At 53.6% G+C, this 16011-nt stretch overlaps 1 protein-coding gene across 1 annotated transcript; it reads right to left on the reverse strand.

Moving 5' to 3' along the window:
* Positions 1-3688: 3688 nt before the first annotated feature.
* On the reverse strand, positions 3689-15104 carry LOC131592486 (brain-specific angiogenesis inhibitor 1-associated protein 2-like protein 2). Its single transcript, XM_058864027.1, has 14 exons — positions 14943-15104; positions 13950-14025; positions 13589-13675; positions 12479-12540; positions 12115-12186; positions 11393-11509; positions 10862-11008; positions 10242-10394; positions 9655-9796; positions 8634-8859; positions 7657-7728; positions 7155-7335; positions 5282-5322; positions 3689-4459 (listed from the first exon to the last, which is right to left on the reverse strand). The coding sequence occupies exons 1-14, from the start codon at positions 14979-14981 to the stop codon at positions 4384-4386; spliced, it is 1491 nt and encodes a 496-aa protein (XP_058720010.1). The 5' UTR covers positions 14982-15104; the 3' UTR covers positions 3689-4383.
* Between the last annotated feature and the right edge of the window lie 907 nt (positions 15105-16011).

Consider the following 16011-nt stretch of genomic DNA (forward strand, 5'->3'; position numbering starts at 1 on the left):
CAGTTCTGGGAAATTCCAGGAGTCACATACGCACTAGAGAGTGCTGAGGGGACAGAGACTGTCTTATGGATGTGACACACATAGCTAGAACCTGGCAGTTTTGGATCTGGGTGCATTTCTCAAGGAAGTCCCTGTTGTTGGTGTCCTCCAAGCAAAGGGGGTGAGCTGAGCTGATCCCCATAATTGCTGTTGCCCTGAATGTCAGAGAAACGAAAATCCTTTAGACAAAAGTGTGGATGGCACAAGCTGGGGCAGATCCCAGGCAGAGGGCCCTTACTTGGCAAGAGTGGTCCTACCCCACAGCCACCCTCAGCCATACCCCTCCTTCCCCTCTCCAGGGGGCCTTTGCTCCTGAAAACACAGAGTGCAGCACACAGATGCCTGCCACCACTGTGGGTCCCTGCAGCAGAGTTTCCTGAACTTTCAGGATGCTGTGAGCCACGAAAAAAGGGAGCTGAATCTGGCTCTGAGCATGGATTGGGGCAACAGTTCTGGATGGCTGTTTCCTAGCAGCTCTTGTGCTGAGCTACTGGGGCCGGCACAGGCTACTCTAACCTCTCCTTTCCAGCCCAGGTCTCAGGGACCGTGGCAAGGGACAGAGGCATGAACTGAAAACAGTGGGATATAAAGGTCTTTTTGAGGCAAGGAGTCACTGCAAGGAAGAAAAGAATAATTATACACTCTCCATCTACCCCTACCTCCCCCATCTCACCCTTACTGGTGTTTTCTGGATCACTGGAACCCTGACAGCCAGACTGAATAGCCTCCCTCAGTTTCTGCCATTTTGCCCACTGTTCCTGTGCCAGCTCCAGCTGACTGACAAGCTAGGTCTAGTACAAAAGGTGACCTGCTGCCAAAGCACAGTGATTTCTCCATCAGTGCTGGTGCTCCACCACTGCACCATCTGCTGCACATAGCTGCTTCAAATAAGAGTTGCCACCAAACATAGCCTGAGACTTTTTATCCAAGCCCCTCTTCCAGCCTTGCTTTTCTTGAGCTCATCCTGCACCACAAATTAATCAATCAAACCATTGCAATCCATCTTTCCCTCAACCCTGCCGCTCCCTGCCAGCATCCTAGCAAGAAAATACTTGTCTGTCTGTGATGTGCTCTTCAGAGATTTTGTAGCGCCACCTGTCAATGATGAGCCCGTGGCATCAGGTTTTCAAGAGCACATTAGACAAATATCCATGGGTACTTGAGTTTGGAGCTGGAGGGCACCCCTGCAGGAGCCACTTGTTCAGTGCTACAGAACACTGTATAGCAAAGCATGAGAGCTCTTTTACCTGCCTGCAGCTAGCATCTATGCTGGCTGAAAATTATGGGGTGCACCAGAGGAGCTCACCTGCGGAGATGCCTCCAAGGCCAATATGCCAAAGCACACCTCTTCTGGAGATTTATCCCAGCTGTGAGCCAGGCAGTTAAGAGCTGCCTTGCTCCTAACACCATGACACACATGCCTGTCTGCTCACAGCTGCTCTCAGCGGTCACACCACATACCCAGCACCTGCCTTTGCGCACTGTACAGCCCACCATCATTTTGTCCCCAGTTAAGGAGCTTTATTCACAGGTAAAAACACTGTGTGTGAGTTCACATACACCTAAAAACTCATCAGCATGGGCATCTGCCCTTCCTCGTGCATCACAGGGAGGTGGGCCAGAGCAGGCATTGCCACAGGCCTTGCTGCAGCTGGCTGCAGGAAGACTTGCACCAACACCAGGGGGCACAAGCCCAGGCTAGAAGGGTGAAGACCACAGCAGGTTCAGCTGTTCAGTGCCTGGACACACACAGAGCACAGTGCAGCCAGTGCTGGAGAATGCCCAGCAAACCCCCACTGTGCCAGACAAGCTGCACCCACGAGGGTCCATGTAAATGCTCTTAGTGACTCCACACAGTACAGATGGGGTGGGGAGTCCATTTATTGAGTGCAAAGGCCACAGTTCCTGCCACCAGCCTCTCCAACCCAAAGACAACCCTCTGGGAAAGCATTTGTTAGAGAATTAAAGGAGTACAGGCCAGGGATGAGTTGTCCTACCAGCTGCTGAGGCCACCATCCCTCCACACCACTGACCTGTGGAAAGAAGCGATGACCTCCCAAGCACAAGCTGAGCCTCGAAGGGTTAAGCAGATCTCAGTCAACAGCGCTTCCTTCTCCCACTGGTTTGCACTTCCCGGCTCTGGATGAGGGTGCCTGGTTAGATGGTCCTGCTGGATCTTTTCTCCATGGTGGGCACAGGACAATGCCTGCAGGAATCTAGCACCTGTCGAGCAGTCTCTTGTCCTCCACTCCTTCCTTCGGAGCAGCTACCTCCTCACAAGACAGCTAATCCCCCTCTCAGCTTGCTTCCCTCCAGTTCCAGTGATGCCCAGCAAAGCTGTCTGTGGCAGATCTGGGGGGACACCCTGTGTGGGGCACCCTCTTGCCTCCTGTGGGTGCAAGTAGTGTCCCACGGCACTCCCAGTGTGGATGTGGGTCAGGAGCTGCTTATGGTTTCAGGTCGGCAGAGACCAGCAGGTGCTGAGCGGGCAGAAAGCACTTCTCCACTTTTAAGAGGCTTTTCCAGCCAATGGGGACGAGGTGGCTGCCTGCCACAGCCCGAATCCCCCGGTAATCCCGCTGCCCAGGGGCTCCTTGCGTTTTCCCCAGCACAGCAGGGCAGGCTGGCAGGGATAGATTCAGAGGGACCAAGACAGGAAGAAGCGGGGTGAGGGTGAGGGGTGCTGGGGATAGCAAGGGTGCTGGGGAGGGAGACAGTGGAGGAGACAATGTGCCCATGCTTCAGTAAGGGCCAAAATAGGTGAAGTGGCTGCTTTTGAAGCTTCCTCAACTGGCAAGCCACGATGGAGAAGTGGTGGCGTGGTTTTGCAGGGCATGTGCCCAGCAGAGAAGTGAGACAAGGTGGAGCAGCCAAGGAATCACTGCCAGCCATGGCTCAAACTACCAGATCCTGCCCACCCCGGGCACCTCAACCACCCCCCCCTCCAAAACAACCTCCCCAGTGGTTGACTCGCAGAAGGAGGTCTGGGGACGAGCCAGTCTCTGGCCACACGCGGGGGAACAATTTTACTTCCAGGGAGTGGGCTGGGGCTCAGCCCAGGTAGTGTTTTGGGGAGGAAAAGGCCTGGGCTGTAAATCCCTGAAGCCCCTCAGCAGCAGGGGGGCCGCGGGGGCCTGACCACACTCACAGCCAGGGTTTAATGTCTATTAATAAGGTTAATCAGCTAAGCCCTGGCCATCGCTAGCGTTCCATCCCTCACTCACGCTGCCTCTCCCGTGAGGGCTCCCCCAGCACATGTAGGGTATTCCCAGATTGCTGAGGCCCCCACAGGCCCTAGGGGAATGTTTTCCCCCTGCACTGAGCAGCCCTGGGGTGCCCTGGGCATACGTTCCAGGAGAGGGTGAGGAGAAGGGGGCCACAGGTGCTTGCTGTAACAGGACAGAGAGGGGGACTCAGGGGGGCAGCCAACAATGGGCAGTGCAGCCCTCCTGGTGCCCTCCACATCCACCCCAGACCCCTGGGAGGGTGGCTGCCCCTTCTGGACTCACTGGCACTGCAGTGTCCAGCACCACAACTGTGGGCAGCCATCATGGCCCCAGTGCAGGTGGGGAGCGCCTGTCCTCCTCCCCCTGCATGCTGTGACTGAGGTGATGTCCCAGCCACTGAAATGGGCACAGAAGATGCATTCTCCATTTTATTTTAAAAAAAACCGTACGTTTTCCACAGGACAGTACATGAAGGAACAGGGCAGTGGTGCTGGACACTGCCACCTGCCCCTGCCTTGCCCCAGCACTGCCCAGCAAAGTAAGGGCTGCAGCTGGGGTGAGAAGGGGCAGGTGCTGCTACAAATGGACACAGTTGTCAAAGAGGCCAAGACAAAACCCTGTCAGCTGGACCACATCACTGGAAGCCTTCTTGTAGCCTTCTCTTTTGGAGTTTGTTCTTCTGGTGGCAAAGGAACTGTCTGGTGAGAGTTCTTTTCTGCTCACAGCAGGGATAGCAAAGCTTCACCTTCAACATCCCAACAGCACTGCCCTGGCTGCAGATGATCTTAGCCAGCCCTACCTCCATCTCCAGCATCATCCCCTCTCCCAGGCCACCTGCACCAGTAACACCAGACTGCTCCCTCCCACTCAAGTACAGCAACACCACAAGGGGAGGGAAGCAGGGATGAATCCAGAAAGGGCAGCAGAGATCTGCTTCTGGCTAAAGCACACCAGACACCCAGGTGAGATGGGTCCTGTTGTCCCAGAGGTGTGGGAGGGGAAAAGAGAGTTCACTCCATGAGTGGTAGCACTAGGTTGCTGCACAGCTGGAGGTCACAGCATTATCACTTCTCCTCCTCCTTCTCTGCTGAAATTCTTCACTGCCCCCAGCCCTTTTTCACCGGATGATGGGTGCCGAGCGGTCATTGGTGACTGTGGGGCGCAGCTTGACTGTGGCAAAGGGGTTGGTACCTCTGGAATGGGACAGGAAACAGGAAACTGTCAGAAAGTCTGCAAATGCCACGCAGGGATCTCTGCAACCAAGCAAAGGCTACTCAATCCTGTTGCAGTCACCTCCATGCCAAGGAGGAGAGTGTGGTAAAGCTCATTCCTGAGTATGTTTTCTCCATCCTTAACACACCCTGCTGCACATTCCCATGTGGCTCCCCTTGGGCTCTCCTCAGGGCTTCCCACCCTCCCTCTTCCAAAGGATGAAGCTAGCACATGGCTGCCCCTCATATTAGCACTCTGCACTTGAAGAGTGTACACAAATCCTCCAAGCAAGGAGTTGGGGAGCAGAAAAAGGCCACAGCACCACACCAAAAACACGGAGACACCAACTGAGGTGCAGGGGGAGGAAAACCAGGGATTTATGGCAAGTCTCATCTCCACAGACCTGACTCAACAGAACTCAAAGCCACATCCTTTTATGCCTCAGCCCTTTCCAAGCATGCAGAGATGCACAGTCGTGTAGCTCCACACTCAGGCTGCGAGCTGCTATTGTGACCCTTCCAGAATGGATGGAAAGGAGCATGCTGGTTTGGACATGTGTTCAGGGTGCTCAGGTCCTACTTCATTTTATCTGAGTCAGAATAGGACCTTCCCAGTCAGCAGAGGCCAGAAAGGACTACCTCTGCCTCCTGTCCTAGCCTGTAGGCAGGCTGTGCATTGCTTTTCCTCAGACACTTCTTTGTTCCTCCCACATTTGACAATCCAAAATATTAAATAATAATAGCATTGTAATAATACTCCCCTCTGTCAGATGATTCCAGAGCAGAGATCCACATCTTACTCACCGTGGGAAGAGTTCAGGGGGCTGGTCAAATACTCCTGATTTCTGCAGTGAAAAGAAAAGCAACAGTGAGAAATCTGGAGTGGGGAATGGAGAGAGAAAAGTAGGGCAGGAGACACCGCACACATGGAGGAAGATTTCACAAAACACTTAGGTGAGTTAGGAGCCCCAGTCCTCTTAACAGGGCTCTGACTCCTTATTCATTCAAGCTTTGCAAAAGTCCACAAATTCCCCACTGTAGATAATATCCTGAATTTTGTTGTGGGGGGTGGTCCCTACACCGCAGGTTCCTTACTCCCTTAGGACATCTTTTGTTTTGGGGAAGAAAGAAGATGACTCAGATCCCCAGAATGTCATATCCAAGGAGCACAGCAAACAGTGACAGTCTGAGCTACATTTCACCCTCCAGCACAGCCAGAGATGCCCCCTCATGTTGCCCACACACCCTGGCAAAAAGTCTGTAGTCCACGCCCTTGTGTGTTTCCTGCATCCATGGGGAACTCCAGAGCTGTACCTACCTACCCTACACCACACACTACTTAAAAGTGGACAAACTTGATGGACAAAGTTGGACCTCAGCTCTGTGGCCCTTATTCATGGCCAGTAGTGAAGGATCAGTGACAACTGACCTGCTAAAGTACTCTGGTGGCAGACAAGAAAGCCACACGTGGCTATCTGGGGTCCAGTTGGGAAGTCACACCCATTTGTTTGTGGCTCAGTGGGAGGATGTCTTGGGCATACATTTAAAGCAAGGCTGAGTCTTTCAAAATTAGTCTTTCCCTCCTCTCTAGTGAGGTGCTCTAGTGAGCACTCTGCCATGCTGCTCCAAAGGCTGCACACAATTCATTACTCAATCCCAGGTCTATCCCTACACCCTAGCCCTGGGACATGATGGAAACCCACTGGCCCAGAGGGACAGAAAGGCTGCAGAGGCTGTTCCCCTGTGTTGTGCAGCCTGAGGCTACCTGAAACTACAGAGCAGGACATAAAGGGAAAAAAAAGAGTAATTAAATGTTGCAGTTTTCAGTTCTTTGAGACATCCAATTGCTTGCAACCTTGTGCTGGCCTGGAACCAGTGACTTTGGAAAAGGTTTTCCGGCCCTCTGTGAGACTGAGAAAGTAATGCCCCACAGGCAGCACTGTTCTTTCCTTCCCCAGGTCCTCACATTTAACCATTTAACGTGTTTCTCCCTTGTCAATTCCCTACTGCTGGAAGCAATAAGTGCAGGACTTCCTTCTCAGTGTGCCATCCATAAGCCATGGGTTGGACACAACCTGTTCTAAGGCTCTCAAAAATAGCGGTACCCTCAGCCTTTGCTTCCAGCTTTTTCCTACCCCAGCTATGACTTTAAGCCAACCCTTGTCTGCATTTAAAAGAAGAACCCTGTGAAACTCCTCTCCATTCCTTGAAGGGAGAAGAAGGATGGCATCTCTGTTAGCTGGTCACTCACTCCCAGACCAGCCTGGTCACTCCATGGTCCTACTATTAGCAGGAAGAAGTGCTGCCCTTGAGCCACCAGAAATCAGGCTGGGAGGTCATGGAGGAAAGGACTGAACTGAAGGGTCCCTGGTGAGCAAAAAGAGAGAGAGATGAGAAGGGCAGGGGCAGAAAAGCAGTTCCTTGGGGGAGCAAAGGCAGGCACCGAGGATCTGAACACTACAGGAAGACTAGCAGGGGTCATCAGGTGGCATGTGAACAGACTGGATGAGACAGACTGGTGCTAACAAGAACTGGAAAAGCAGCAGGCCCCTTCACCAACATCAGAAAGGTGATTTTCTGTCTCTATTGGCCAAAGCAGAAAAGGTGTGCCTTGGAGGATGAAAGTCAGATGTGGCCCACTTCACAAACACCTGCCAGTCACTGCTCCTGCACTCACCTTGGAGCCAGAATTGACTGGGGCAGCCGCCCCACTCTGGTGACTGCTGGCACCCACTGAGAGGGGAGGTGGGTTTGGCAAGCTGGGCTGGGCAGCAGCAGGCCAATAATTGCTGGAGGACGGAGTGCTGGGACGGTCCAGGATGTCATCCATACTGTGACTGCTTCGCAGCGGGAAGGACCTGAGCAAGAGAAGACAGTGAGGTGGGAGTCAAAGGGCAAGGATCAGGGAGCAGCACAGGTGCTAGCATAACATGGGATGTCTCTGGAGGAAATACACGTGCCTTGGACTGGCCCAGGTGCAAGAACCTTTGAGATGACATTGCACAAGTTATGGGAGCTGCCTAGGGAAGCCTGTGAGATCCCAGAACACAGTGAGGCTCTTGGCAGGATCTCCAGCATGGGAGCCTTGCAGGTCTCCTTGGGGCACACTCTAAACAATTACCCTGCTGGCATTCATGGTGTACCAGGAGCTCCTGCCTGGCCAATTGCCATCCTGTTACCTGGTGTCTGGCTCCTCCATCTCCCTCGTATTCTCCAAAGGCTTGACATAAGCTTCAGGGAACCAGCCACACCTAGGGCACAGGAACAGAGACAAATGAGGTCCAGGCAACCATGGTTTGTGTTTCTTCAGATCCAGTTGCCAAACACTTCTCTTCTGCACCCATCCCACACATCAGTCAAGCCACATTTGCTACTACCATATGTGACAGGGTTCCTGTGCATCTTTCACCCATAGGTGGGGCACAGGGGTTATGATGGGGCAGACCTTGAACTTGGAGCAGGACTTGCTTATCTCAGGAGCTGTGCTCCTGGCAGTAATGTTGGTGCAATCCAGCAAGAGACACCCCAACCAACCACAATCACAAGGAAGCTGTGGAAAACTCATCCAGGGACTTCACAGCAGCTCCACTCCAGAAACAGCTGCCCAAAGAAAGGCACTGCTTTTGCTCATCTCACATCTGTGAGCATTCCTGCAGACCACGTCCTGTGTGGAACAGGGCAGGCTTTACACACAGATGTTGGCTGGCTGTGCCACAGGGAGTAATTCAGTATGTGCTGGGTGCAGCAGTTTCCATGCCCTGCCTGTGCTGGAGGCTGTGGCAGCAGTTGCAGCATGGGCTAAGAAATGCCAGGCCTCTCAGGTAACTCCAGCAGTTCATGGCCCTGAGCTGGATCCCATGACAGCAGTCACTCAGTCGTGCAGGCCAGGAGCCACTGCATCCTTGGCTCTTCCACCCAAAGCCCCTGGGGGTTTCTCAGTCAGCCCATCCACACCAGCCTTGCCACACTGCATCTTCTTGGCGCAGAGAGCCGCCATCACTGACACAGCACTGTCTCATTGAGATGGTGGGTGGAACACACTGCCCAGGCCACACCAGGAGGCAAGGGGGTGGTGTGATAATTTTTGGCTTAACTCTTCTAGCTCCAGACTCAACAAGCCTGCATCTGGCCAATTTACAGCAGCAGAGTCACGTACGTGGATGAGCCTTCCAGTTTGCCGTAGAGCCAGCCATTCTGCGCCTCTGGCCTCAGCACCGTGATGACATCCCCGGGCTCAAACCGCAGCAGGGTCCGGTTGGTACCCGTTGTGTGGGGCACAATGGCCTGAACTCTTGTTGTGCCGCTCCTCTTCCTGCCCTCACTGCCACTGCTGGCCTCGCCAAAGGAACCCGAACGGGACGTGCGACCCGTAGCAAGCAAACCTGTGGGGAGGCATCCCAAGAGTCTGGCTGGAGTCTGGCATCATCCTGCACAACCCACACTGCCTCAAAGGGACAAGTGCTTTCCCAGTCAAGTAATTACTCTAGTGGAAGAGAAGGTGGCCTTTCAGGGAGAGAGCAAAGAGTAGCATGGGAAAAAGCAGGGTAAGCATCCTGCCAGGAACAATCAACTCAAGCCAAAGACTTTTTTTTTGCACTGTGTCCTCTTTGGCCAAATGGCTAGAGCATAAGCACTGCATGCCCTGGCTGATGCCCTCCCTGCCTGACAGTCCTCTTCCTGACCTGCTAGAGCTACTGATTATTTGGGTAATTTCTCTCTCTTCCTGTCCTTTTTATGCTTCTTTTAAAAGCTTTAAGCTGAAATGTCTCAGGAAGGAAAAGAAGGCGTGTCATGGGTTAAGTGGCTGGGTTTCACAGGGCAAGCTAATATTTAATCTAGTAGTATGAGAGAAGCTACTTTACTAAAATGATAATTCTAGCAAGAACAAGTTCTTGTAGTTCAAGGAGCCTTGAAACTTGCACATTCACAGGTTCCCCACCTCACACAGCCTGCCCTTGCCCTTCGTGGACTCTGCCCTGAAGGCTGAGCTCACCTCCTACTTCAGCCTTGCCCTCTACAGCTCCCGTAGGCACTGTCCTCTCACCATACCCAGGAATGCAGCTGCTGAGGTCTGGTGGTCTGCTAGAGTGGTGGTCCCTTCCCAAACCCAACCCTCTTCCCAGAGAGGTCCAACCCCTGTGTCTCCCCACAGCACTGCTCCCAGATACGGGTCATACTGGCTGCTGATGGTGTCCTCCGCAGTGGCCGCCTGGGAGACTCCGGCTGAGGAGACATTCTCATTTCTGGAGGGTCCGGAGAGAAGATGCTGGATCTACTTCCAGTCACAGAAGAAGAAAAATCCCCAAGGGGTCTCTGGGGCTGTTGGAAAGAAAGGGGGCTGAACACACATCCACAAAGGCTGTGTTAGGCAGGAGATGCTCTGAGAGATGTGCAGTCCCTCCTAGAAAGCCAAACTCAGCACATTCCTCCATTGCAGCCCACACAAAGGCTACTCTTCCTCTTGGCCAGGAAAGGCCACTGGAGCTGGACAAGACAGCAAGCACCATCGTTGCCCAAGGACTGACCTTGCCCTGCAGCCCCACCACCAAAGAACCATTGAATATTTTGGGTTTGAAGGGACTTTTAAAGGCCATCTAGTCCAACTGCCTGCAATGGGCAGGGATGTCTTCAATCAGATCAGGTTGCTCACAGCTCAGTTCAATCTGACCTTGAATGTTTCCAGGGATGGGGCATCCACGCCCTCTCTGGGACACCTGTTCCAATATTTCACCAAACAAGGTTAAGCTGTCTGTGGGCTCCTCACCATCTCGAGGTGGGTGGGTGTGAGCCGTCCTGATGGATACCCCTGGCCGTGGGAGGCTGAGAGCAGCCCCTGTGAGTGGCTGTTTGAGGGGTTACGGCTGGCTTCCAGCTGCTCCTTCCACCGTGGTGCCTTGGTCTGGATCATGCCCCGAGCCTGGAGACAAAGAGAAGAGGGTGTGATGGACAGGGCAGATCAGCTACAGAGGAAGCCTAGGGCTTACATATGCATTAAAGACCAGGTCCTCCTCCAATTAGGTTTGTGGGAATGGCCAAGCAACTCCTGGTAGGCAGGAATTTCCAGGATGGCACCCTCCAGCAGAGATCCTCTGGTACCAACAACCCTGCTATAAACACCTAAAGCACCCTTCCCTCCTCCATCGCTCACACACCCGACTAGCCCCATGCCAGCACCATCCTCAGCCCCAGACATGTTCTCCCAGCCTAGTACTGCCAGCCTGAACCTCACAGCAAGAAACAAAACTGTTTCCTGCCCAGTCCATGCACAGATGTGTCTTTCAGCTAAAGGATGGCTCAGCCCTGGCTCTCTCCTGCCTGCATGCTCCCTCTCCAGCCCTGCTGTCTGCTCCCCCAGCTCTGCTCCCCAGCGTGTCAGGGCTGTACCCTGCTGTAAAACTGGAGGAGAGTGTTGTAGAGCATCTGGTGCTTTTCGGCCAGGAAGCGGTAGCGGCGTTTCTCCTCCAGCTCAGCCTCCCTCTGGCTCTCAGAGACGAACGCCTGCATCTCCGAGCGCAGTCGGATCACATTCTCCTGTGTCACAGGGAAAAAAGGGAGGAAGGGATCAGTGAAAATCCAGCAGAGTGGACTCAGGGGAAGGGTTGAAAGGGGTCATCATGTCTGTCATCTTCCCAGTCCACTTGCATGCTGGAGCAGCAGAGAGGAGCTAGAGCAGACTGCTGGGGATTAAGTCCTTGCTTCCTGAGACTTCCTAAATGAGGAAAGGGCTTGGCAGGAGTGAGTACCACAGGTCAGCAGCACCCTGTAGAATAGGAGTTTCCTACTTTCCAGATAAGCCTGCTGCCTTTTGAAAACTGGGGCAACCCCTTGGCTAAGCCTGCTGAAGAAATCAGCCCCGGCTCCCGAAAAATCATCTAGTTCCTATTACCAGCTCCTCTTCCTGCAATCACTGCTTACCTTCATCTCCCGGGCATTTTTGTCACGAGCCCTCTCCATTCTCCACAGCTCTGCCATGCATTTATCCAGGTTGGTGGCTCTTCGTTGGTATTCCAGCTCATACTGCTTCTGGCTCTCCTGCCAGGGAGAAAACAGGCTCAGTAAGGAACCAGAGACCCAGCCACACTGTGAGGCAGCAAGGGTCCTGCTCTGATGGGTTGTTGGACATCTGAGTCCACCTGCAACCAGGCTTCACCTGGACCTCCTATGAAATGTCTTTCTTGGCCTTTCTTTTAATTTTAAATGGCCCAAGAGTTCTGATGAACCTCCAGGTCTCAGGAGCAAGGACTGTCACCCATCTGCCCCAGCACTGGGTCCCAAGGCCTCTGTCTTCCCCTGTGACACTACCCACCAGCATGGCCAGCTGGGCCATGGCAGCATAGGACCCACAGACAAGCAGAGCCTGTGGTCTGGGGAAGCTGGGAACTCTGCTTTTGGAATGCTGAGTCTCTCAGCCCCACTGAAGCATTTGGCAAGTCCCACTGCATAAAGAACAGCCACCTGCCCTCTTTAGCTCTCCATCATCAGCTGAAAAAGGGGAGTTTGTTCCATGATGGGAGAAGACCTCCTATCTCCTGCTGAGAAGAATCACGGAAACACCTCAAGTGTTGAAGCAAAAACCCTTGGGTGGAGGGGAGAGGGAAGCAAGAGAGCTGAGGAGGAGAAGGGAGTTCATTACTTACACTGATAAACTGCACATCCATTTTGCTGTTTTTCTCCATATGCTGCAGTAGGTCCACGTGGAAGGTCTGAGCCTGAAAGAGACAAAGGAGCCATCACCTTTATCCCTTCACCATATGGGATGTTGCATGAACTGTGATAAGGGGTGGCTCATAGAACGTGCTGAGCAAGTGACTCACAGCCAGGCCCTGGGCATGCCAGCCCTGTAGGCCTCCTGTGCCACGTGCAGCAGGGAGGCAGGCATGCACCTGCCTGCAGGCATGTGTGAGGGCAGCTGATGGGGTGAACAGGGTAAATGCTGATAAGCCCTATCTAAGGAAATCACTTTATTCTCCACCTCCACCAGCCCTTGGGAAAACTACTCACCACAACTTCCAAATCAGAGCTCAGTAGTCTCTGCGTGTCAGACATCTGCATCAGAATTTCACCTTGGGGAGGGAAAAAGAAAGGAGAAGGTGAAAAAGTCCTGTGACAATTTTCTCCTGTGGCCAAGGAGGCAGACCTGCAGCGTGCGGCTCAGACTGATGATACAGGGCTGTGAAAGTCCAAGAGATACCACAAAGCACTGCTCTCTGAACCCTTCCCAGGCATTGTCAATGCAGGCTTACTCCAGCCCAGTGCTCTGCTACAGCCCCAGGTGTCAGCTGGCAGCCTCGCCTCCGGGCTCTGGGATTTTCTCTGCCACAGCCCCTACAGGTCGCATTTCTAACCCCAAAGGCTCCCCAGCTGTGATGAACGTTTCTGGCTGTCCTATGGGAAGGCAGTTTCAGCACCCACCCCAATGCTATGCATGGTCCTGTCTTACCAATGTTGGCATTATGAAATCAGGAAAGGAAGAGACTGATGAGGGGAGCAGAGGAGCTAGCTGGGAGGTGCAGGTGATAAAAAGAGTCTGCAGAAGGGGCACATCTGCTGGAAGCTTTTTGCTAAAATGTTTAGCAGTGGAGCAGTTCCCTGACTTTTCAGCAGTTGCCACCAGGCTGCAGAGTTATTTACAGTGCTGAGTGTAAGCCCCTCAGCCCCAAGCTGCCATTCCAGTCAGTTGCAGGCTCAGGAGGACAAAACACCATCAGTTGTTGTCAGTGCATGCTCCCTGGCTTTTCCCTCACACCTCCAAGGAGGAGAAAAATGCTTCCTCTGTGATGAAAATTTCATCTCTGGGGGCAGGATGCCTCAACAGGGACTGGTTTCTGTGGGAGGTCCATCCCTGGAGGCCCATCACAGCAGCTGAGCTCACTCACTGATCTCAGAGAGATACAGGGAAGAGTGCTGGGACTGTGCGATGTATTCAAGGACACATAATAAATTTGACTGGCACCACCTGGACAGTGCCTGGTACAGAGAGACACCATTTAGAGGAGCTGTCTTTCTCGCCCCAGTACCTGGAAATGGACCAACTAAGGGAGAGGGTAAAACAAAAGGTAACTGTGGTGACTCACCACAGGGAAGGGGAGATGATGTGCAAGAGGGCCTTACCCAGCATGTGTGAGGTGGAACTCTGCAGTGCTTGCTCCCCAATCTTCTCAACTGCCTTAAAATACACCTCGGCTGCTTTGGACAACGCTGTGGGGAGAGGAGAGGGGTGATAAGGATCTGGCCTGCCTTCCCACCATCACCAGCTCCAGCAAGCAGCTCACAGAACAGCCACCTCCTGCTACTTTGCTTACAGGCACCCCATCTCTCCCCATCAGCAGTGGGTCCTGGAGCTGAAGAGTGCTGCTCAGGACATGCCAGAGGTGGCAGACCAGCACCCCAGTCCTGGGTGAGGGGATAGGGGATGCTCAGGCTGGGTGCAGCACTCTGGTCTGGAGCCCTGGCTGTGTGGGACCCCACTCACCGTGGAAGGCACGCAGGTAGTTGTTCCCCAGGTACACCAGGTTCTCCAGCGCAGGGTTGAACTGCTCCAGGATACTCTGTGGCCAGGCAGAAGCATGTTAATGCCATTCTTCCTCATGCCCAGAGACCTCAGCAGCTCAAGGCCTCTGTGCTGTGGTTGGGCTGGGTGAGAGCCCCGTCTGGAGCCCTGGAATGGAGGCCATGTACAGCCAAGCACAGCCAGCTCCCTGCATCAGGGCTGGCTGGCAACTTCAGCTGCCCTTAGACAAGCCAGCCAGGAGAGGAGCCGTGCCAGAGGGCAAGGTAGCCAACTGCAGAGCCAAGTGGTTGCCTAAATGAAGATGGCTTTCTCACAAGGGCCCACACCCACTGCAGGCAGGGGAGTAACTGCAAGGGGATCTGAGCGGCCTTTTCCCTCACCCCACAGCCAGCCAGAGGTCTACTGCTTACTGTCCAGGCACAAGCACAACCCTTTCCTGGCCAGGATGTGGTGCACTGCCAGACTCAGCAGCTTAGTAAGAGGAGGGATGGATAACCAGCTTCTCTGCTTTTATTTGCATTTATCAAAGGTGTCCATTGACTACAGAGAAGACAGAGACCAGAATAAGCATTTCCCCACTTCTGTCAGCCCTTCCCCCACCTTGGTTCGGCACTGATGTGTGTAGGGAAGTATTTATGAGATCGGAGACTCTTTCAAGGAAAGAGAGAAACAGCCATCAAACTTCTTCCTGCCAGCAACCAAGGTGTGTCACCCTTCACACTTCATGTCCAAACCACCCTGGCTGCCCAGATTCCTGAATCTGCCCTTAGGACCCACACCGCCCTCTCCTCCTGCTCCCACAGCCTGGAGCCCACAGGAGCTGCTGTGGTACAGCCTGGGAATGGATTCAGCCCTCAGCTGTCCACCCAAGGGAGCCCTTGGCAGAAAACACTCATCGCCCACCCACAGGTCTCCCATATGCTGTCAGGAGCAGCCTTTGATGCCAACACTCACCTTGTAGATGGAGATGGTGGATCTGTAGGACAGATCCATCTCTGGAGCCTATTCCCTCTCCCACAGAGAAGCAAGGAGCAAAGGAGAGTACAAGGTGCTGTTCTGGCCTGGAGGACTCTGCTTCTGCACAGCGAGCTGGATGGAAGAAGCCTGTCACCAGCAAGGAAGGACAGCAGGAAGACACAGACGTGGTACAAAGGGAGCACTGATGGAGTTTAATAATTCACCAGCCGAGAGGCTGGAACTTGATCTCTGGAAGTAACCAGACTCTGGGGGGGAGAGAGGAATCCTGCGACAGCCAGCAAGGACATGTGACCGCCTCTTTGCATTATTGATTGCCAGCTTGGTACCCAGCTCTGCCTGCCCTGACACCTGCGGCGCCGGCCACCTGCCCGAGTCACCGCCTATGGCTCGCTGCCTGCAGCACTGCCACCGCTCCGACGTGGCTTGCTCAGCCTCACCGTGCCCAGCCAGTGAGGCATCTTCAGCTCTCTCTCTCGTCAGGAGTTCCCTATCGGCTTTTGATCACAGGCAGCAAAGGGCAGCAGGCGGGGGGAAAGCAAGGAAAGTTCTACAGAAACTTCAGCTCTCCCCTGCCCAAACTCCCCCACCCCAGGCTCTGGCACTTAGCCTCCATCCCACTGCCACTGAAACTCTATTAACAGCAGAAACAGGCTTCTGTCTGAATCCTTTCCCAGGTTTCACCTCTGCTGAGCTGGGACCAGCACTGCCATTGTGATTTCTTCTGGGCACATGCCTGGGAAGAGATGGATCAAGAAAAACCCAGTGGTTTATTTTTTAGGCCTGGACAGCTCCAAGAGGATCCTCATATTGCAACTGGTCCAAAGCCTCTACTCTGGTTGCAACTGCTGTGGGGTAACCAGCCACTCACACACCACCCACGTGCTCCCAGGGCTGGCTGCAGGGACAACTCATTCACCTCTTCAGCCCATACAGGATTTATACCCTTTGTGTCTCAAGGAGCCCTTTTTCCGATTTTCTGTAAGATTTGTAAGAAATGCAGAGTCTGCAAGCCTAGAACCCCTCTGAGAATTTGGAGGATGGAGAG

Source organism: Poecile atricapillus, chromosome W (assembly GCF_030490865.1).
Source record: "Poecile atricapillus isolate bPoeAtr1 chromosome W, bPoeAtr1.hap1, whole genome shotgun sequence".
In the NCBI taxonomy this organism is placed as follows: Eukaryota; Metazoa; Chordata; class Aves; order Passeriformes; family Paridae; genus Poecile; species Poecile atricapillus.